At 37.4% G+C, this 24,868-nt stretch overlaps 2 protein-coding genes across 2 annotated transcripts in view; both read left to right on the top strand.

Annotated features, from left to right (window-relative positions):
• Positions 1 to 6,556: 6,556 nt before the first annotated feature.
• On the top strand, positions 6,557 to 6,958 carry LOC114357883 (uncharacterized). The gene has a single exon (XM_028311678.1). The coding sequence runs from the start codon at positions 6,557 to 6,559 to the stop codon at positions 6,956 to 6,958; it is 402 nt and encodes a 133-aa protein (XP_028167479.1).
• Positions 6,959 to 13,101: 6,143 nt separating this feature from the next.
• Positions 13,102 to 24,868, top strand: part of LOC114357882 (zinc finger protein 177) — a 72,275-nt gene continuing 60,508 nt past the window's right edge. The window contains exon 1 of the mRNA XM_028311677.1: positions 13,102 to 13,197. Coding sequence (XP_028167478.1) covers positions 13,102 to 13,197 — 96 coding nt within the window. The remainder of the gene's footprint in view (positions 13,198 to 24,868) is intronic.

Below are 24,868 nucleotides of genomic sequence, written 5' to 3'. Positions count from 1 at the left end.
GGAACATACAGACGGACAGAATTCTATACATGAAATATATTTTCAAAATAACTATCAGGGGGTGATTAGTGATCGATACTGATGCCAAAAATGCAATCGTAAAATTTTTGTCTGTCTGTCTGTCCGTCTGTATGTTCCTTATAGAAACAAAAACTACTCGACGGATTTTAACGAAACTTAGTACAATTATTATTCTTCATACACCTGGGCAGGTTATAGTTTACTTAGGAATTCCCACGGGAACAGGAATTAGCGGGAAAATCCTTTTGTATGAAAAATCTAAACGCTTAACGGAAGTTAGACGCTTGAAATTTGGCATGTAGGTACCTTAGTAAACTTTAAGCTTATTTACAACAAGTAATTACCGAAATTTTCACGGGAATTAGCGGGAAAATCCTTTTGTATGAAAAACCTAAACCGCTTAAGTTGACCTGAAGTGATGCAGTGACCGCGCGCTCTCCGCCCTCTATCTCGAAAACGGTTCACCGTATAAAAAAATATTTAAACAAAATTTGTAGAGAATTTAGTATTCTACAATATTGATTATAAATACAAATAGCAAAAAACCCATAGGAAATGAGATATTTCCAAAAAAAGCTCAAAAAACCGATTTTTGTGACCTTTGACCTTAAAATTTAATAGTTGCTTACATCCTACCATATGCAGGTTTTGAGACAACTTTTAGGGTGTCAATATACAAGTATTTACAGACTTACAGCTGGGTATCTCTAATTCCGAGATTCTTACCTAATTTAAGCTTAAATGACTTGACTATTCTTACAATTTTTTGATATACCGCATAACACGACCAGAGGTGCGTAACAATTTTTTAAAAATCGTCGAAAATTCAAGTTTTTAAGTTATCATAATTTCAGCTTAATAGTTTTGACTTAGACGTCTATAAAATATGGGAAAAAATTAACACCATACTAACTAAAATAACTATGCCGAAAAAAGAGAAAAAGTATTCAATTTAATTATTTACTTAAAAACTTATAGGTACCTACTTAACTAATTATTTTGTTTATGGTATTTAATGACTTTCTTATCTATAATATTAACAAAATCTTTCATCATTCATTGATTAATCTATTTGCAGATTACCGCATCATTAGTTTATTACTGACAATAATGAGGGTAGTTAATAAATTATGATTCAATGAGGGTAGTAAGGCAATTAACGTGCATATATATTTCCTATTAAACTTTCTTGCAATTCATTGTGCTTTTGATCTTACGAGTGAAAATAGTAACTACTTACGCTAAAATGGAAAATATCTGTACCAACTTAGATTTGTTTGTTATTTTAAAAAGTGAAAACAAACTAAACAACTACCAATATTTATTCGACCAAGTGTTGTCTCGAATGAATCTCAGTTTATCAGATTTAGACCGTGTAACTTTCCGCGAATTTTGCCGAAAATTTGCAAGAGCCGTCGATAAGCGTTGGCGTTTATCCGGCCGGAATGCCGCCATGTTCCGGAAGATCTACGAAGATTGGCTTGAGACAACTATTGATTGGCCAAGCTGTATTCAGAGCTACGGAGCATCGACATCGTGTGTTCATGACGAAGAATTGCCATCAACATCATGTGTTGGTACTATGACCAAACGAAAATTACCTCGCAAACCTTTTAAAGACTTAGGGAATAGGGACTAATTAAAAAAAAAGAAGAAGTGGTGATTTGGATAGTAAGTGCAGTGAAATGGACCATTGAAATTGTGCGGCAGGCAATATATTACATTGAGGGAGACAAACACAAAAATATTTTTACCTGTTTTATAATAATTTGTATAATAATGTTGTTTTTATTGTAAACCTAAAATAAAGTTTTAATTATTGACATAAAGTATATTTTTTATTTACATTTAGCATAAATGTAATAGCTAAAGAAAAAGGCAGGAAATATAATAGCACTAGCGGCCGCCCGCGACTTCGTACGCTTGGATACCGTTTTACCCCCTTCATCTATCTTACGCGGTTTAGATTTTTTCATACAAATGTTTTTTCCCGCTAACTCCCGTTCCCGTGGTAATTTTGCAATATCATGTTGTAACTAAGCTTTATGTTTACTAAGGTACCTGCATGCCAAATTTCAAGCGTCTAACTTAAGTGGTTTAGATTTTTCATACAAAAGGATTTTCCCGCTAATTCCTGGTACCTTGGGAATTTCGGGAATTCCTTTCTTAGTGCACCTCTACGGTACCTAAACTACGTTCCTTCCAAATTTCAAGTGCCTACGTTTAGCCGTTTAGGCTGTGCGTCGATATGTCAGTCAGTCAGTCAGTCAGTTTCTCCTTTTATATATTTAGATTAGATAAATACACTTAAAACTAACTACCCTCATTATTGTCAGTAATAAACTAATGATGCTGTACTTTAATCTGCAAATAGATTAAGCAGTGGATGAAAAAAAGATTTTGTTATTGTTGTAGTTAAGAAAGTGATTAAATAACATAAACAAAATAATTAGTTAAGTAGGTACTTATAAGTTTCTAAGTAAGTAATTAAATTGAATATTTTTTCTCGTTTTTCGGCATAGTTATTTTAAATAGTGTTGGTGTTAATTATTTCCCATATTTTATAGACGTCTAAGTCAAAACTAAACTGAAATTATGATAATTTAAAATTTGAATTTTCGACGATTTTAAAAAAAATGTTTCGCACCTCTGGCCGTGTTATGCAGTATATAAAAAAATTGTAAATAATTTATAGAATAAATAAATGTCCCAAAAAGAATTAGGGCCAATTGTGAGAGCGGAGATATGATTTTTTTTCGATTTATCCCCATACAACATTTTGGAGAAAAAAAATTCTGGGTGCGCCAATAAAAACTATATGACATAGCGATGCTAATTATAATTTTTTTAAAGCATTTCCAAACATGTTCAAGCATAAAAGTCTACACTTTCGACATTTTGCATCGGATGTCTATGGAAGCCGAAATTCAGCCTACAGTGCGTCACTGCGAAGGGTTAGGTTGTTTGTTTGGCATATAGGTTACTTTGGCATGAAAACAATTAGGTTAAGATAAATATTTACAATACCTATTTGATATTTATAACTTAAAGTTCCGCTTTACAGAACGAAGCTTGAACTCGATTCGAATTCACATTACTGCTTCTGATAGGTCGTATTTAAATATTTTGACCAACACAGGGCAAAATTAATGGTATTTTTTGAGGTTATTAAGTGTCATCCATAAAATAACCGTGCCACATTACTCATTTGACTAGAATTTAAGACAATTAAAAACCCTATCTATATCATCATTACGTCACCACCCTCAATAAAACATAGCATTACATAAAATGTAATAAAAAGCAAATTAGAACACAAATCCTTCATTGCCACGTAAGAATCAATTAAACCAACAACAGTCGATTGAGTTTAATGTTTAATTACAGCGAATAAATATTTCCTCCGTGATCGATGACTCGACACTTTCGTGACGTGGATTTAGCATCGTATCTATTAATGGATCAATTGTAGCGTAATGCATACTAAAATAAACACTGTGGCATCTGTAGTTGTATATGTAGTGTGATGTACGTACAGTAACATCAAACTACTATCACACCTACGAGTATTTACATCTCTAAGGCTGAGTTGCACTGTTTAACTTTAACCTTAACTATGACGATAACCAGTGTTTTTTGTTTGAAATTTGACAGATGTTTGACGTTTGTTAAAGTTAAAGTAAGATGGTGCAATTCAGTCTTAATGTTTAACGTGATGTATCGCCGTGTGTTATTAACTGCACAGTGCACACTATACTTTCAGAATGTTTAAGAGACCAAATCAACGCATTTAATAAAATTCAAAGGGGCTACATTAAAATATTTAAGGAAACTATTGCAATTCATTAGTTTTCTAATGAAATAATGAAAAAAATAAGAAATACGAATAAAAAATATGTTACCGTCATTCTATGAGGGCTATTATAGTTGTAACAACCTACACGACAGAAGAAGAAAACATGAATCTCGCGTCTAAATGCAAAAAGTTTTCTTATTTTCAACCATGCACCTTTTCACCTTTTTCTTGGTGCCTTCTTACCATGTTCCTTCTGGCTTTAGCGTGTGTAATAATTTATCGAAGCAATCTTAATTAACAAATGATAGCGTAAATAGTACCTTGAAAGAATTATATTTATGCTTTTAACTTCATTCACGTAACGAAGGAAGTAAAAGTTGGTTTAACAATGAATCCGGTTGCCATTTGTGGGCCCGATAGATGCGGTAACTTATTAATTTTATGCTAATATTAATTAAGTTTTTAATTATAGTTGAAGTATCTAATCATCACTGATATTTGGCGTGATTATGACTGACAACTGGGTAGTTGTCGAGATGATTGTGTAAGATGTTGCATTTGGTTTTGAATATTTTGCACACTGTGCAAGTAGTTAAAATTTTATTGTAACTTCAGTTTTTTTTCATAATTTTCAGTCATTTTCTTTTCACAGCAGACGGTCGGTATCAACCCTAGTGTCAGACTACACAAAATAAACTTATCATTGTGGGAAATCATAAAGTGCTTATTAGAAAAAAAATACCTCCTGTTTACCTATGCAATTTAAAAGCTAAGTGCATATTGGATGAAAAAGTTTGTTATTTCCTTTACACTGTCAGACATTATTATAGCTTTAAGTTACTGCGCAAATGAAATTGTATTTTAAAAAGTTAAAGTTCATTACAGTTTTAACATCCATTATCAGAATAAATGCCAAAATCAAACTAACTTTACTTTTATTTCAAAATAAAATAAAAGCTCTCGTAACTATCAAACCCAGCAATTATAAAATTAATTACTATTCCTAAATGTAGATAATTGCCCAAACCGCATTTGTTATTTTTTTGTGAAATAAAATAAGTAAAAATGTTTCAAACAGTTGCTGACACCTGCTGCGCTGACATTTTACGCTGTGGAGCAATTTGACAACAGGTTTTGCGATTGATTCATTATTTTAGAAAATACTAGGTGACCTTAGTGCATTTATAGTATTTCTATGGGAAACTGCACTTGTATTATACCAGGTTTTGTTTTATTGAAGCGATATAATATCTTCGCCATTTAATAAAATTAATTAATTATAATTGATAATTCGAATACATCTTCAAGCAAACTAACACAACACAACTTTAAAAAGGCATTGAGGACTGTTTAACCCTCCCGTAGTGAGAGGGTGGAATTCCCTCACCCTGAGCACTCCTAGCCGTTATCACTCCTATCACTCACTCCTACACTGACTAGGGGTACTACTAACTAGTGAATCAAACACCGTCTTGAGGTCAACTGAATTCAACTTTATTCTTTCCTCGGTTATATATAAAGGGCGGGTATTTTTGAAGCGGCTATTGAGGATGCTCTTAATAAAACTTGTAACAGCAACAAAAAGGTCTTAGTTTGTGGAGATTTTAACGTCAATTTACTAGATAGCTCATCATCATATTCTGTAAGACTACTTTCCCTTTTTAAGTCATTTAATTTGTTTAGTCAATTTAAGGAACCAACTAGAATTACGAAAACCACAGCTACTTGTCTAGATAATATTTTCTCTAGCTGTGTCCCTGACAATAAAGCTGTCATACACAATCTTACGTCAGATCACTGTGGTATTAAAGTAGAATTTATTTGTAATAATTTGAATAATAAAAGTAATAAAAATGCAGGTTGAAAAACGAAGATCTACCATGTGTTGAGACTTATACTACCAATGAAGAGGAGAAGAAATCGAAACGAGCCTGTGCAACACAAATAACAGCGCCACTCGTCGAGACACTTCTGTACAGTTACAGTTCTATGTCACGTGTAACACGGGTACTTGCTTGGATATTAAGATTTGTAAACAATGTACGAAACACAAATGATACCAAGCGAGTATCGCACTTAACAACGTGTGATATAGAAAATGCTGAAAACGTAATTATTCGAACTGTACACAATTACCTTGCTGAGGACTTGACCCACTTACGTAAACAAAACAAGGTGTCGTCTTCAAGTAAACTTCTAACATTATGTCCTATTCTGGATAAACAAGGAATACTGAGAGTACAAGGAAGATTGGAACACGCAAACTTAGATCAATCACAGAAACACCCTGCAATTTTGCCAAACAACACCAAATTGACAGAACTGCTGATTGACCAAGCTCACCAGACCACTCTTCACGGCGGCGCCAGGCTGACACTCTCACATCTTCGAAACAAATACTGGATCTTGGGTGGACTGCGTACTGTCAAGAAACAACTTTTGAAATGTGTGAGATGCCACCGTTTCAAAACACAAAACAACGCACAACAAATGGCAGATTTACCCAGACCTCGAGTGACACCATCACGGCCATTCTCACATACAGGCGTTGACTTCACTGGACAAGTCGAAGTTAAGGCAAACAAGGGCAGAGGCATAAAAACCAACAAAGGGTACATAGCTATCTTCATTTGCCTATGTACTAAGGCAATCCATCTAGAGCTTGTATCCGACTTAAGCACTGCTGCCTTTCTCGCTGCTTTAAAACGACTATGTGCCCGAAGAGGAACACCAGGACATATGTACAGCGACAATGGCACCAACTTCGTGGGAGCAGCTAAAGCTTTGAAGAAGGATCGTGACCAAGCAATGAATTTGTACATAGACAATGAAGTCATAAGCAATTTGACAAACTGTGGGATTGAATGGCATTTCAACGCACCTTCATGGCCAACGGCTGGAGGACTCTGGGAGGCCGCAGTCAAGAGTATGAAACACCACCTCAAACGTATTCTTGGCGAACAAAAGTTAACGTTTGAAGAGTTCTCAACGTTACTTGCACAAATTGAGGCTTGTCTGAACTCCAGACCCTTGTTGGCACTTACAAACGATGTGGATGACCTGGATTGCCTTACCCCGGGACACTTTTTAGTCGGAGGCTCAGTGCTATCTCCACCACCCTCAATTGAAACTGAGGATTAACTACAACTAATAGATGGAAACAGACGGAAAGAATGCACAGAGACTTTTGGAAAAGGTGGTCTAAAGATTACCTCCAAACACTACAAACTCGTGGCAAATGGCAACATCCCACAAAGAATCTTGAAACAGGCGACGTAGTGCTTGTAAAGGATGACAACATACCACCTGCAAAATGGCTTCTGGGACGAGTCATAGACACGCATCCTGGAGCAGATGGCTACGTTCGTGTCGTCACTGTAAAAACAAAAACAAACAACATAAAACGACCAGTGACGAAACTATCTCGCCTGCCTATCGACAGCGAATCATCCGCAACTCAAGACTCGAACTCAAAACCAGATGATTCCAATGACAACAAACCAACGAAGGCGTTACGCCCTCGACCGCCTAAACGAACAATAAACAACGTATTCGCATCGTTGCTGATCTTCGTGATGTGTTTAGCGCCATCTACATCGAAGCTAGTAAACGTGACTCAACTGGACCCCACTAAACTGATTTATTTTGACAAAATCGCTGAGATGCAAATTGTTCAAGATGAATGGAGGCTAGTTGTGTATTACAACATGTCGACTTACTGGCAAAGTTTTAATAACATTGAGCGCTATGTCAGTCACCTCAACACTCTTTGTACAAAGGAAGCGTCCTTCGTAACAATATCTACACAATTCCAACACGAACTAAGGGAGCTGACACACTACAACGACATGCTACGATCGGAACATGGAAGACGTACTAAGCGAGGGCTTATCGACGGCGTAGGCTACATTGCGAACTCACTCTTTGGGGTCCTTGATGAGAGATTCGCTGAAAAATATGACAAGGACATCAAACTCGTTCATGACAACGAAAACCATCTTCTCAATCTTTACAAAGAACACACGTCGATAATCGAAGGCGAATACAATTTGTTAAAGAGAAATGAAGAAGTCATGAATACACAATTTGCTGTTATCAACAAACATCTGGCAGAAACGGAAGACCGGATACACCAGAGCCAAGACAATGCTATGTACATTACCGCTACTGCACTAGCAGCCAACATGATCCTTAATAATCTACGCCGCGTGCAACAAATGTTAATGGATTTGGTCACCGACGTGCGCAGTGGCAGGGTTGACACACATTTACTCAAGCCTGATGAGTTCGAAGATCAATTGAACATCATATCAGGCCAGGTGCCACAGGGCCTCTCACTACCATGCACCAACAGCTACAGTTGCACTAGGGAGATGTACAAGTTGTCAAGAGTTCACATCCGATTGACAGACAGCTTTATGATATTTGAAGTAAAGATACCTCTTATATCTACTGAACAATATGAATTGACGCGTGAAATACCAATTCATAACATAAAGGACAATACAATGATCAACATAGTGCCTACATCTGAATATTTCGCTGTGAGTCTCAGAAAAGATCTCTTAATGCCACTCGAATCAAGAGATTTATCTTCGTGCATACATTTACAAGAACATCAACTCATGTGTGCAATCAACCTACCGATTTACGACATCAAACTCGCTTTACAAATTACAAAGCGAGGTCAAAATCCAAAACGATGAGTTGTACGTTCCTGACTCGGGCATCAACAAACTATTGACTATCAATAGTAACATCACCTTCCATCCTGAGAGTCATGACGACCAACTAAAAACGCTAAAGGAAAGAATTGAAGGAGTAAAAAAGGAACAAGAAACGCTGAACTTCAAAGCAGATTCCCATGAATATCATCAATACGCAATGTATGGAATCTCAATCCTGGGAGCTGTATTGATTGGAGTTATTAGCGCGCTCAAGATTCTACAACGTGGACGAGCCACGGCAGCGCAACCTGACAACAGAGAAACCAACCGCAGTCACTCGGTCGTGGACAGCTGCATCGAGCTCAACGCCATCAGCACCAGGGTCGACGCGGCAACCTCTCCGTTCCCGGCTCGTGTTAACGATATTAAATAGTTTTTTTGTTTAATTACTTAAGTCTAATGTTATTTCTTTCTTGAGACGGCAGGATGTACGAGCAAGTACATAGCATATAAGTTGTTCAGTAAATCTGCTGACATAGCGCCTGCGCGCGCGACCTACTTTCTGTTCATTTTACTTCATTTTTATAACTTACTTACAATTCAGTGTAATAAACGCTCTCTACGGAATCGGTCACAGTTTTAATTACCACATCCCGTGACGTAGATAAAACTACAACTACATCCAACATCAACACTGTAGAGGCACACAAGACACACAGCCCCTACACCGTATGTAGACCTGTAACCATTAGTCGTCTAGAACGTTTTAAAATTAATCTTGAAAATAAATTGCATTTAGTCCCGTATGTGCAGGGAGACCCAGATGCTCTTTACAATAACCTTTTCGAATGTATTAAAACCGAACATGACAAAGTTTTTACGGTAAAGCCATTAAAACCAAATACCAAATGTAAGTTTAGTGACTGGGCTACTAAGGGAATATACAAAAGTCGAAATTGTTNAAATTAAAAGGTTATGTAGATGCAGATTGGGGGAATAATATTATTGACAGAAAGTCGTATACAGGTCTATGTTTTATGTTAGCTGGAAGTGTTATTTCATGGGAGTCTAGGAAGCAAAGAACGGTTGCTCTCTCAAGCACCGAAGCTGAGTATATGGGTATAGCTGAAGCCTGTAGGGAGGCTGTTTACTTAATTAATTTGTTGAAAGAGATTACAAATGAGACACATTACATCATTTCAATATTTAATGATAATCAAGGTGCACTTACTTTGTCAACAAATAATAATACTAATAACAAACGTACTAAACATATAGATATAAGGTACCATTACAGTAGAGATTGTGTTAGAAATGGAATTGTATCTTTAAAGTACTTGGCAACGGCTGAAATGCCGGCAGATCTTTTTACCAAATCATTAAGCAGTGTAAAGCATTACAACTTTGTAAAGTTATTGGGTATACAGGATGTAAAAATTGTTTAGTGTAACCTTTATTTTTATAAGTGGGGGTGTTATAATATCTTTGACTTATAATATCTATGACATGTATTGTCTGTGGTCTATAAAAATAAAGCGTCAGTGCGTTACCGAACCTACGTGTGTTTTAATATGACAAAGTACACAAAACGCATGATGCTATCCGATATCTCCAAACTATTTGACCCTTTGGGATGGTTGTCGCCAATCACTATCAAGGCGAAATTACTGTTTCAAGGTGCATGGTCGTCGGGGATTGGTTGGGATGACGTCATAGCGGATGACATACAAATCGAGTGGGGAAAATTGAGAGATGACTTAAAAAACATTGACAAGTTCGAAATACCTAGATGGATTGGAAATACGGAAAGGCCTATTCAATTACATGGGTTTTCGGACGCATCAGAAAAGGCTTTAGCATGTTCAGTATATGTTAAGTCTATAGATGACAATGGTCAAGTGATCATTAGGTTACTTGCCGCCAAAACAAAACTTGCACCAATCAAAAAGCCAGTCAGCTTACCACGTCTAGAACTCTGTGCATCCGTATTGTTGACAAAATTAGTACAGAAAATTATGACATCAATACCTACAAATATTCAATTACAAATATACGGATACACAGACAGCATGGTGGTTATTGGGTGGTTGCAAGGTGACATTACGCGTTGGAAGACGTTTGTTGCCAATCGCGTAAAGCAAATAACTGACGTCATGCCAGCATCTTGCTGGAGACACACAAAGTCCGAGGATAATGCGGCGGACTGTGCCACGAGAGGAATAGCACCTTCCCAGCTTACCAACAACTCATTGTGGTGGGAAGGCCCTGCATGGCTTAAAAATGACATCATGCCGGAGATGAAAATATGTGAAACTCCGAAAATTGACATGAAACGTAAACAAGCGCTGTCAGTTCAATTAATGACATCGCCCACTGTGCTTGACATCGTAAATAAGCATAGTTCATTGACACACGCCGTCCGAGTCATATGTTGGGTGTCACGTTTCATCGCGCGCACTCGACGCTCTGACGTAGTGACAAGCGAACACCTTACCTCAGATGAAATGCGAGCGGCGCTTCAGCTGATAGTGAAGGCCGTACAAGCACAGCATTTCAGCGAGGACATCTTACGACTCAAGGCCAAACAAAACCTTAAGCCAAAGAGTTCTATATTGACATTAAACCCATTTCTGGATGACAATGACATTTTGAGAGTTGGGGGAAGACTACAACAGTCAAAGTTATCATATGACAATAAGCATCCTATACTTATGCCCCATGACTCACACTTGACGCGTCTCATCATCAGCGAAGCCCACAAGGCCACGCTGCATGGTGGTGCATCGCTAACATTAGCCCACTGTCGTAACATGTACTGGATCGTAAGTGGCACCAGAGCGGTAAAAAAGCAAATAAGACAATGCACGAAGTGTCAGCGGTTTAACACACAAGGGCAGCATCAGCTGATGGCCGATCTACCCAAGCCGAGAGTGACACNAATAAGGAAAATGAATGCATTGGAGAAGCCAAGCAGGTTAATGGAGTATACAGGCTGAACATTGTGAAGTCGGAGAGGCTACTAGCAGGGATGGCAGTGGCTACCAGCAAGACTTGGCACAGGAGATTTGGTCACATAAATAACAATGATCTGAACACAATGAAAAATGGAGCAGTAGAGGGCTTGAATTTCCATAGCAAGGCAGAAATTGACAAAAGTAATTGCACAGTATGTTGCGAAGGAAAACAAACTAAATTACCTTTTCCTACTAGTTTGTCAAGAAGCACAGAGGTACTAAATTTAGTACATGCAGATCTTTGCGGCCCGATGGAGTCCAAGTCACTCGGAAATGCCAGATACTTTTTATTGTTAGTAGACGACTACAGTCGGATGGCTTTTGTATATTTTTTAAAGTCCAAGGATGAGACATTCACCAGCTTCAAGCACTTCAAGAACCTAGTGGAGAACCAAAAGTCAACAAAGATCAAGATCTTGAGAACTGACAACGGTGGTGAATTTTGTTCAGCAGTTATGGAGAATTATCTGAAGCAGTGCGGCATTATACATCAGAAAACAAACCCGTATACTCCACAGCAAAATGGGCTTTGTGAGAGATATAACAGATCCATCGTAGAGAAAGCCAGATGCCTGCTATTTGATGCCAAATTTGAAAAACACCTGTGGGCAGAGGCCGTTCACACGGCAGTGTACCTGAAAAATAGATCTCCAGCTGCGGGTCTCCATCAGAAAACACCATTTGAATTATGGACAGATAAAAAGCCAAATGTGAGCCATGTTAGAATCTTTGGCAGCGTGGCCATGACACACATCCCAAAAGAAAGACGTCTCAAATGGGACAGAAAGGCAAAGAAGCTTTATCTTATTGGGTATGCTGACAACATAAAAGGATACAGGCTGTATGATCCCCAGACACGCACAGTGACAGTAGCAAGAGATGTCATAGTAATGGAACAGGACAATGACAGTGAAACGTCACAGATTATAGTGCAAAGTGAGAATCAGGATTCAGTGGGGGAAGATCAGTCAAAATCTGTTCAGGATATATCAGGTTCTGACATTGACAGTCCAGAACAGACTGATGAACAAGATTTGACATTTGTGCCTGAAGAACAGTCCAGTTATTCAGATGACAGCTTTCATGACACATTGTCATCAGATGACAGAGATGTCTGTGCAGAAATGCAAAGCACCGACATGTCACAAAAGCGTATCAGGCGAAAACCAGATCGATACGGCTATGCTAACCTGTGTGCTGCTGAAGTTAACTTTGAAGAAGATTTATCTCTCAGTGATGCAGTCAGTGGACCAGAACGGGAGCAGTGGTTGAATGCAATCCAGGAGGAATTGCAGTCATTCNCGATTTTACAGGCTTTGTCGATGTAAAAGCAAATAAAGGGAGGGGTGTAAAAACACTCAAGGGCTACATAGCCGTCTTTGTCTGCTTTTCCACGAAAGCTGTACATTTAGAGCTCGTCGCTGACTTAAGTTCTGCATCATTCCTTGCAGCATTCAAGCGAATGTGTGCCCGTCGCGGAGTACCTAAACATATGTACTCTGACAACGGTACAAATTTTGTCGGCGCAGCTAAAGTCCTAACAAACGAGTTTAAAGAAGCATTGAAAGTAATCAATACTGAGTGCTTAAGTGACATAAACGACATGGGCGTGACATGGCACTTCAATGCCCCAGCCTGGCCCAGTGCTGGAGGTCTATGGGAGGCTGCTGTAAAAAGCGTCAAATTTCACCTCAAGCGGGTAATAGGAGAACAAAAATTGACATTTGACGAATTTTACACACTATTGACACAGATAGAGGCGTGCTTGAATTCAAGGCCGTTGTTTGCTCTGTCTGAAAATATCGAAGATGACATTATGACACCAGGTCACTTCTTGATCGGTGGACCGTTGCTAGCAGCACCACTATCTGATCCAGAAGAGCCCATGACTACGCATACTCGTTGGCAGTTGATCGAAAAAATGCGTAAGTCATTTTGGCATAAATGGTCAGCTGAGTACTTGCATCATCTGCAAAAACGCACTAAGTGGCATCTGGGCAGACCTAACTTACAAATTAATGACATTGTGTTGGTTAACGAGGACAACATGCCACCATCCAAGTGGGCATTGGCAAAAATTGTTGATGTTCATCCTGGTAGTGATGGGAATGTTCGCGTAGTGACATTAAAAACGAAAAATGGGATCATAAAACGCCCTATTGTTAAATTGACAAAGCTCCCTGTGCGACAAGAATGTGACAGTGACAATCATGACTCGATTAAGACTGACAGAAACGATGACAGCAAAACTACGTCACAAACTCAAAGTCGTAGTAGGAGAGCCAGGAAAAGGCCTAACCTTTTAGTAGCAGCACTCTTGTTGCTTATGACATTTATAACACCGACTGTTCAACAAATGAGTAACGTTACGACGATAGGGACTGACACTACTTTATACTTTGACAAAGTAGCTGACATGAGAGTAGTACAGGAGCAGTGGAAGATGATCGTCTTCTACAACATGACAAATTATTGGCAAAGCATGGCTGACATCAACAAATACGTAGAACACTTAAAAATAATTTGCCAAGATGACATAACTTTTAAACCTATACTCTCACAATTTGACCACGAATTAAACGAAATGACACATTATAATGACTTACTACAGACAAAAGCGACTAATCGTGTTAAAAGAGGTTTAGTTAATGCGATTGGGAATATAGCTAAGTCATTGTTTGGAGTACTTGATGACAAATTTGCTGAGCAGTACGAGAAAGATATTGAAGCCGTAAGAAACACGGAAAAATATCTGTTCAAAATGTTGAAAAACCAAACTTCGATACTGGAAGCTGAAAACAATATTTTGAAACGAAATGAAGTCGTCATGAATCAACATTTTTCATACATCAATCAGCTTTTGAAGAATCTGTCCCAAGAAGTGAATGACGTCAAATTAGCTAATGCACATCATCTCAAAATGTTGGACTCGAGACTAAGTACCTACAAGGGAACGGGGTCATTGATATCGGCCAAGGCTGCGTTCTAAAAGGTGACATATTTGGGTGAATATCCCAAACACGTTTTTTACGCGGCGGAGCTGAGAATCGATGGGAGAAATGTAACTAGAGCGATGATTTTTTTTCTGTATATAGTTTATACAGCATTTTACGCGATAGCAAAGTCTTCAGGACAATAGGTAATTATTTTATGTACTAAAAAAAATTTCAAAGACCCAAAATCTAATAGCGGTGGCGCGTCCTAACTCTATTTCTACTCATAAATTGTGTTATTCCTTCTTTCTCGGGGATTCTAGTAATTTAAAAGTAGTATAGCTATAAAATACATTAAATAAGACTTCCAAATGATATGAAAGAAATGTGATATTTCATATTTTAAGTGTTTTAAATAGCCTTTCAAAACTGTCCCACGAAAAAAAGCAATTACAGTGGCTCAATTTCGACACTCTCTTACTTCTCCAAAGAAGCTTTGAGAGACGTAGAGTTCTTCTTCCCTGCATCACTCAACTGTGTCCTCCTGATCGGGCTATAAAGACTTGCGACTTGTGGTATTGTTTTTCCAGCAGACCCGTAAATATTTGTATCAGCGGCACAGGAATACAAAATTTTTCAATTTCGCTGGCAAAAACCACGATCAAAATGTGACGTTAATCTTCAAATTTGCCAAATTATTTTTAGATTTTACTCAATAATGGTAATGAAATTCAAGAATCTATTTCATTAATGAACTACAAGAATATATGTCCGATGATTACTTTATATTTTTAAGCTTATTATATGAGCATAAATAATAGATACAGGACTTTGAAAATGAGTCTGCGGCAATTTTTTCGTAAAATGGTTGTGGGAGATGGGGCACTGTGAATTAAGCAAAAGAGTTTTAGTAAATCCGTTTCATTAATGGTCAACAACAAGGATCGACCTATCTTTCGCAGTTATTAAATAATCTCTGGGTGTTGCTTAAGATAGTAATTCATGCTTCCAAAATCTTAGAAATTCGCACGAAAATGTAAAATGGCTCTTAAGAGTTGCGTCTCAAACTAATTTAAAAATTATGAAATAGGCTGTCAATTGTCATTTGAACATTTCTTATTGTAGCGCCCAAAAATTGGTTTTGCCTCTTTGGCTGCATATTTTTTTATGCTTAACAAGGCAGGTATTTGAGCAACCACACAGATAATCCTAGTCAAACTTATTCGTGTCCATTTGCATAATTCCTCGTCAAAATTTTCCATCATTAATACACTCTAACTTTCGTTCATAAACCCAAGAAAAATCACCCATATCGCGTGCATTGGCCTTCAGACTTCCGTCGCACAACAATACCGTAAAAACCTCCATCCACAAGTTCAGCGTCCAAACAATCAGGGAAAAACTATGACGTAATCAGGTGAAACACCTAATTACTCACATCACATAACTATTGAATGAACTTTCGCTTTTGTTTTGAAACAATGCACTCTCTTCTAGTGTGGTAACACATGGCTTTTTACGGCGAAGTTCACACAGGCGGGTAAAGAACTTGGAACATGTGGGCAGATTAGCGATTGTGTTGGCCAATGGCTTCCTGAGTTTTTGACAATACGCGCCCGTTTCACTCTGTTTTAATGAGTATAAGTTGGTGCTAAATTACGAGTAGATTGCCCACACTCGGCTTCGTCGGCACGCGCACCGACGATCGCCAAATGACTAGAGTAGGTACCTACCTTCTTTACTCATCACTCTGCCCGGTGAAACTGGAAAAGCTCTTCAAGCTAACTTCAAAAAAAAAGTTAAATCTACTAAGCTATGTCCACGTCATCAAAAATTTTCAAGCTTTAAGTAAATACAGAGTCTAAGCTGCTTAGCCAGGAGCAATGAAGATACAAAATAGATGGACAGTTTGGTCTTTATGCAATCACTGAGCGATATAAGATTGACGCTCAATAGCTGCTATGGAAGCTGAAAAAATAGTTCGAATCCTTATGCCTAAGGCATGTGCCTTTAAAGAGCCTAGAGTCACTGAGAGACGACGTAGGGAGGAGAAATAAAAGATCCCAACGCCAATAGTCCAAATTGAATTACCAGCCCTAGCGTCCCTTAACGATGAAATAACCTAAGTAGTGTTTCGGACGAAAAAAATAATTATTCTATAAGTCTCTATCAATAAAAAAAAGTCTCTACCAAATAGAGGCTAAAGAGATTGATTTGTCTATTTGTATCTGTCTGATACTCCTGAGAATTATGATACTTCTAAAATAAAGATTTTTCTTACTCTCAAGTCTTCGTATCTATTCGTATATTTGTATTCAATAATGTATCACTCAAATCAGAAATCAATTATTCATCCAACGTCTACACTTGCAGGCTTTCTAGAAGACAGGTGACGGACAGTCACGAAATTCATAAGCTTTGTAATTATATCGTTCGGAAGAACGAGTTTATTAAGGAAATGTACTGGCTCGTACCAGTAATGTTCAATGTTTGTTTTCACTTTGGAATCTTTCAAATGTTTTTTGACTTTGAAACATTTTTCACTCATTTAAAAAATGAAACATTTTTATTGCAAGATATTAGCAACTAGCTTTCAGCCCGCGGCGCGGCGGCTTCGCCCGCGTGGAATTTTGTCTGTCACAGAAAAACATTATCGCGCGCGTCCCTGTTTCAAAAACCGGGATAAAAAGTATCCTATGTCCTTTCCCGGGACTCAAACTATCTCTATGCCTTTCATCAAAATCGGTTCAGTGGTTTAGACGTGAAAGCGAGACAGACAGACAGACAGAGGTACTTTCGCTAGAAAGTATAGATTTGTAAATACAATTTATTTACTAATCCCGTTAACCCCTCGTGGTAAGCTAAATAATTATGCTTGTGTTCACTACAATAGTCCTCCTAGTTCCTCGGATCACGAGTCCCTTCACCGTTCGGCTATCATGGTTCAATCGGTTGAAATAATTACAAAATATTTATTTTTAATAATAATGATCTAAAGTTTTTTTTATTACACTCATATTTTATTAAACACTCCTAAATAATTTCCTACTGGTTATGCCTTTCAAAATTTATATTGTACTGTTATTTGGATCACCAATCTATATTTAACGGATAAACAATTAATTACGTTGATAATTCCTAGTCCTCAAACAAGATCGCTTTATACTAGTAGGTGCATACAGTAAGGTTTTTACTAGCATTCGCTATTCGTCAGAAGGTTGAAACATTTTCTTTATTTGCTTCAAAATTCTGATGTAACTTTGCTGAAAATATATTGGATAGCACTTTAGACTATACAGGGTGTTAGGTAAATGGGTATATGAGCCGACACTAGCCCATGTTAACATGGGCATATAAAATATGGTATGGTGAAGTTAGAAAATTGATATCTTCATTTTAATAATTTTAATTTTCATACAAATCGGATTTTATACAATTTATTATGTATGAAAATTTAAAAAATTTAAATGATAATATCAAATTTCTGACTTCACCATACCATTTATATGCCCATGTTAACATGGGATAGTGTCGGCTCATATACCCATTTACCTAACACCCTGCATACTTACCAATAAACTGTTTTCCAATACCGACCCATTGGAGTTTAAAGAAACAGTGATACCGTGACCCTGCTGTATAAATAACTCTATTACCTACACGTTGTTTCTCATTTAAAATTCATATTCATTTATAATTAAAAGCCTTCATAAACACAGTTCGGCAATTACCGACGTCTGACTAATTGATGATTCACGACAAACAGACAGATTTGTTTTAACTGTAATAGTTCGTGCTAGTTGATATAATTTTGGGTAGTAAATAGGTATGAAGCGGTCAGACATAATTAAGTAGGTGGTTTTATTTGTATATAATTAATAATTAATGAGAGAAATGTAAAAGATAAATATTGGCGTAGTGAAATCAGAGAAGTACAGTCGATAGCACATTAAGGCGATTATCACACTGCACCGCGCTCCGCCGCGGTACGCGAGACGACAGATTTAATCATTATATGCAAGTACCTCAGTTTGTATAGAAAACACGCGCGGCACAACACACTAGTAACGCGTTTGCGCGCGGGATTCGTTGTATGTCGCCACGCGGACCGCGGCGGAGCGCGGTGCAGTGTGATAATCGCCTAAGAGAAATAATTTTACTGCCAAAATAGCTCCTATTTAGCGAGAAAAGACGACTTTAAGAGGTCATAATGACAAATGTAATAATGTTTATATTGTAGCAAAATTGGAATAAGAAATTCATCAACTAGCTCATCCAGATTACTTTTTTGTACGTCGAATTCAATCATACTCGTAAGTCCCACTATATTTCTACATGGATATTTTTAGTACTATCTCATTTGTCATTAAACCAAAAAGGCAGTTATAACTTACTTTTTAAAATTGAGAATTGTCTAACCAAAGAATTTAAAATCACCTAAAACTAGAGATTTCACTTATTTGCACAGAAACAAATTCAATAAGACCCTCACAGAAAAACCGTAGGCCGCGCAACGGAGCAAATATAAACATGTCGGTTTGCATAATACAATAACGCATCACTGCAAGTTTATGAGACGAGTTTTCAGAATGGACAGCGGTATGCGAAAAGGAGCCAGGACCAAGTAATAGTGTTGTGGACATATTGGTTGGTACACAGTATCGATGTTAGACGAAGTATCGATGAATATCACAATTAATTGATCAAGTGCATTGTATTGTATATGACATCAGTTTCCCATAGCTTTACTAATTGCCTTCAATGGGTTCGTTATCATTAGCACAAATTAATTATTATTTAGTCTTAAAGACAACTCAATAATCTGAGCTTTATTTAAAAGTGATCATTTTTCAACCTCAAAATATAACTTAAGTCAATTTTATGGATAGGTAGGTGAATCTAAAAAAAATACTTAATTTTTTTACTTGCTTATCAAGTAGCAACAAAGTTCCAGAAAATGTTTTTCAGTTTCGTGTTCCATCTCTCTCAACACTAGAAGCAAGTGTCCACCTCTTACTATTCATGAGGACGGCGTTATGCGAGAGACGCGTATAAATATTTAGAGCACGCAAGTTCCATTTGATTAGAATAAACCCGTGTAAAGTTAGTGCGGTGGAGTGTTATCGATTGTGAAGGCATCTAGGTTCCTAGACTTACTCTGTGCCGGCTTATTAACATTTTGCTGCATTTTATGAAAGCCTTCTAAAATCGGGCTTGGTACAGTTTGTTTCAGTAGAGCGTTTTTCATGAGTACCACACACCTTGATCAGATAGTTTGTAGAAATTGTAAAGTTTTTATTTTTATTCGAAAATAAGTATGCAAAATATGCCTTTCTGGAAAAAATCTAGCTTTTTATACCATTCGATTTTAATAGTCTTTTTGTTATGTCCACCAGCATTGTTAGAAAAGTAAATTGGCTTGTTGATTTTCCAGATCTGACTGTATTCGTATAACATTTTAAAATTATTCAATTGGGTTTTACAATAAATAGTGAAAGTACCGACCGCATTATTCCATAATACACTAGTAAACAACATTTCGAAAGCTGCATAGAGCGAAACGTAGACTAGTCCGGTTGTCATAAATTATAATATTATTTCATGTCATTTTTTGGCATTAAGCGGTCCAGGTACTCACCCGGGGGATATTCATGGCATGAATAAGCAATTGCCAATGCTGTGATATACGGTTTGCCAATCAGCAGCACTTGAACACTACGCCATTGGCTGGATTTGGCCTCAAACTGTTTAAATTATGTCTATATTTTAATTTTATACTAGTTTCTTGCCTGATATTGTTTACTGTATGATTTGCCAAAATAGATGGGTTAATGGACTCTAGTGAGTTGAACTTTTGACAGTCAAAAATATAAAAAAATATATTCTCATTTTCTTAAGATACATACCTAGAGGTAGAGAGGTATTTTTTAAACGTCACTTAATTTTTTTTTTCTTTAGGCGCAAACTAAGCAAGCAAGTTCTACAATGAAGTCAATATAAAGCTTGTAAAAATAGTAAATTTTCTTTGAAAGAGCTGTACTTATGTAGGTCAGTATTTTTTCCAATTCAAATTCAAATTATTTATTTGCCATAAATAGGGTTTACAAAAAGGTGTTTTAATTCAAATTCAAATTATTTATTTGCAGAATGTGGTACATTAGATGTTACATAATGAAATGGAGCAGGACACAGTCGCCAGATATGAACCAGCATGCAAATGTTTTACACAAGTCAATTTATTATTAATCAAAATTTAAATAACAATTAAAGAGATAAAATGTTGCTTTCACCTATTTAACTATGATAACACAGCATGCAAAATTTCGTCTTAAAAACAAAAAACATCGCTGAATTGACTCCGAAAATCATTAAGCTGATCAGCTAGTTACCAAAAAAAAATCAAACAGTCAAAATATTAGCATCAAATCTATTATAGTGTAATCTTTGATTGCTTTCAAACAATCAATAAATATCCGAATCAAGTACGCTCGACCAGACCACAATAGTTCAATTGAAATAACAAAAAGGCTTCACGTAGACACGTTAACAGTTGACCGAAAGCGATCTTTTGGTTAATAGTGATGTTACCTACACCGAGTTATCCGAAATAATCGGATATCAGTTTTGTTTCGTATCTTTTTTGTACTACGAATAATAAAAAAAGATGAGTATAATTAAATGCAACCACAATGCAAGTTGCAAAATTCAAAAGCTCTTTTTATAAATAACTTAAAGAAGCATGTATTTTTGAAACCTTTTTATTACATTATAACCTTATAAATAACTTGAAAATAATCGAACAGCCTAAGGTGGGAATCGAAACCACGACATTTGCTTGCCGGGCGACTGCTCTTACTTAGACACTAGATGAACCTTAGGTAGGTAGTTCGATTTCTTCAAGTTCAAGTTCGTAACGCTAGAAATTTTAATAACTACATTTTTTTGTTAAAATTATTCTGATATTCATTATCTCTAAATTATTGAGCAATAATTATTATCTACTTTACATTCTTATCAATATCCGGACATTCATATCCTGCACAACCCTAATTAAAAGTGTAATTAACGGAAAACAGATAGTTCCTTGTTAGCCTGTTCGCATTAAGAATCGATCTGTAATTGAAATTTCGATACGAGATTCATCGATAAGTTGGGTTTACACGACTCGATTAAAATCGTGACCAAAATTATTGGCTCAAGACATTCGTAAACATAGATATCTTTATTACACATACACACTCCCTAGTCCCTACCGACGACAGACGATCTGTGGGCTGAGTGTGACTCTGTGTTTAGGCTCTGTGTCTCTTCCCGCGACCTTCAACCTCTGGTGGTGGTGGCCTAGTGTGAGTTTACATCAAATGCGCTCACTAGTAAGCGCGTTTAAAAAACGTATGAAAATTTTAGTTTTTGAACGCTTCCCGCTAGGGGCGCTGTACAATCCGTCATACATTTAATGTAATTTTTTGACACGCTTACTAGTGAGCGCGTTTGATATAATCTCACATAAGGCCCTCTGGTGAAGGTCGCGGGAAGAGCCTGGATGCGGGCATCGCGGGACCGGTCGCAGTGACCGGAAATCTTTAGGGGAGGCCTTTGTCCAGCAGTGGACGTCATTTGGCTGAAAGAAGGAGGAACGAGGAACCTCCCTAAAACTCACTGTACCGCAGATACTCCTTTCGATTAGCTCATACATCTTATTAAAGTAGTTTTATAAGCAAATGATAGAACAGTACAGTCTGTAAGAGGGTCTAGAATTCTAATCTCCAGAAATGACTTATTTTTAATAAAAGTTATTGTGTAACATTATTCGCTAAAGCTCGTCCCGTGTAAACCGCACTCGCCTAACTTTTCGAACGCACAAGCACAATGATTACCCGCAGTGCAACTGCTTTCTATACAGAATTATAATCACCTATTGTTGATACCGCTAATGCACAATTAAAACGTTGTGCAGTACGAAATGGACATTAAAGGTTATCGGTATCGTTTAGATTCCATTTGCTATGGATCTAAAAATGTAGAAGTAAAAGTCAAAACAAAGATTATCCTGCTTTCGCCTCCGAGATTTATTTTACCATGTAGTACCCCTGTACGACAACCCAATCCGCACACAATATTCAGCGTAGTAGTATTAAAAAACAAAAGAGCGGGCAACCCCACCCCTACCACGCTGTGGGCTCGGTGTCCGAGCGGTCTCATTCCTTTGTGCGCACGCGCAACGACCGCACGCAGTATAAGAAAAATGCTTAAGTGACGTCACCAGGACGTTTTTACCGACAAAAAACGTAATTATTTTAAGTTGTGCAGTGTAGTGACGAGAATTAGACCCAACAAAAGGTTGGTTGTAACAACTATTTTGTGCAAGTGCTCGTACATTTTTATTATAAGCGTTGTGACACGACGCGTAACTTTGACCCATTTTTAGCTCCAAGTTAACGCGCGATGTTAACCAGTAGCCATTTTTTTGCTCCGAGGTAATGCGAGATGTTACCCAGTAGCCATTCTTTTGCTCCGAGGTAATGCGAGAACTCTACTAGTTAAGATAACTGCGCGATGTCAGGTCGGAAAGACTCCTACTTGAAGGATGGAAAAGTGGGTACCTTGGAAGCCATGCGGTTATAAGCCGTTACCCTGAACGTTCCTCTCTTCTTCCGGGGTCCAACGGGTCTCGTACAAGCAGCGTCCTCCACGGCCTCAAGCGCGCAGTGCCAGATGAAGCTTTTGCATCTCCTCGACAGGAAAGCGTTCAAACTCTTGCAGAGACAGAGGTTTGATGACAAGGAGGAAATGCGAAGAGATCAGCAGTTTAGAAAGGAGAAATAATTTATACGAAATGAAAAGAAATCAATATGAAATATTGAAATATCTAAAATATTCAATGTCTATAAAATATCCCGCATCTGAAACGAAAAATACGAGTGTCAGCATCACATGTGGAACGTGGCATTAGGTTATGAAAAAACCCGCAATGGGAAACAAATACTTACGAAGACTGCTCGCTAATTTGAACTTCACTCGCAGTCTTCAGCATCCCAGCCCTCATCCAAAATAACGTTTAGGAAATTTCTGAAAGAAACGATCACATGAAATACCACGTACTGAATACGAAAAATATCAATCACGAAAATATAAATAAATTCTCCGACGGGAACTTACCTCATGTGTGTTATTTTTTTTTATTTATCAAGAAATTATCGTGGATGCATTTTGCATCACCCGATTTGAAATACAGGGAATAACATTCCCGAAAATGATAAAATTGCGGTTGCGCACGATCGACCAAAATTCCTAAGTGATTTGACAGCTCAACTGACAGTCGCGATTCCATTGACATCGCGAAACGTTTCGTTTCGCCGCTTAAAAAAAGTAAGTATGTACTTGTGCCATGTTGAGAGACCGTATAAATGAGACACGGGTTGTAGTTAGTCTCTGATATTAATCTGTTTATTAACACGAACTGCGTGACTATTTATACGATATAGATTAAAGGTAAATGACGTCACAGCATCAGCACTATACGTGATAAATGTGCTGACACTGTGAACGTGATCAAGATAAGATATGAAGAGATTTAGTATTGTGCATACCGGCACATACTAATAAAACCATGATGAAAACAATTTCCAGAACACTGAAAATATTCTATTAAAAAAATAGAATAATCAATATAAAAACACTAGGAAATGTTTCATCAAAATATATTTCAATTAACTGAGCAAAAAAGCGCCATCTATTGCAAATTAATTCTAAATCACGCCAATAGATGTCGTTAGTGGTATCCTAAATCCAAATATCGAGAAGAAATATCAATTTGTGAAAAACAGCTAAAACGCAACGTTACAGGGGGTTCTCATAAAGCAGACGCATGTTTCAGAAAATCATTAACCTGCTATATTTGTAAGAAAGTTGGGCATATTGCTATCAAATGCTCTTGAAGCCATGGCAGGCCTGGCTCACTCCGCGCGGTACATCCGATAATTACCTACAGCGAAGCGCCCCGCCGGCGGGTATTATATCAGTCGAGTGTCACGCGCGCGCCCGTCAGGACGCTGGCGTGCGTTGTAATATGTACCTAATTCTATGATCGAAGTATTATTTAAAAATAGTCATAAAGAGAAATAAATATTGTGCGGGGTTCGGGTGTTTAAATTCGAAAAGAAATCTACACCGGATTTATCTTTTTTTTCGCTTCCCAATGATGCTGAAAGGTATGTTGGTCATGTAGGTAATCAATAATTCTTAGGATAGTATAGGAACCTAACCTACCATGACTACTGCTCAGAATGCGTTCGTTCGTTTCAGCGAAATGACGTCCACTGCTGGACAAAGGCCTCTCCCAAGGTTTTCCATAATGAATGCGTACTTACCTACATACGTACCTCATTNGTTCGTTTGATCATTCAATGAATGATGCAAATCCTCTGATTTGTACAC

The sequence above is a fragment of the Ostrinia furnacalis genome, unplaced genomic scaffold, assembly GCF_004193835.3.
Source record: "Ostrinia furnacalis isolate ACB-3 unplaced genomic scaffold, ASM419383v2 OfSCF3539, whole genome shotgun sequence".
Lineage (NCBI taxonomy): Eukaryota > Metazoa > Arthropoda > Insecta > Lepidoptera > Crambidae > Ostrinia > Ostrinia furnacalis.
The sequence above is the reverse complement of the archived record's forward strand: the minus strand, read 5'-3'. Positions and strand labels throughout refer to the sequence as shown.

Coding starts and splice junctions, on each gene's coding strand:
- LOC114357883 (XM_028311678.1), top strand. CDS start 6,557: ATGTACAGCGACAATGGCACCAACTTCGTGGGAGCAGCTAAAGCTTTG.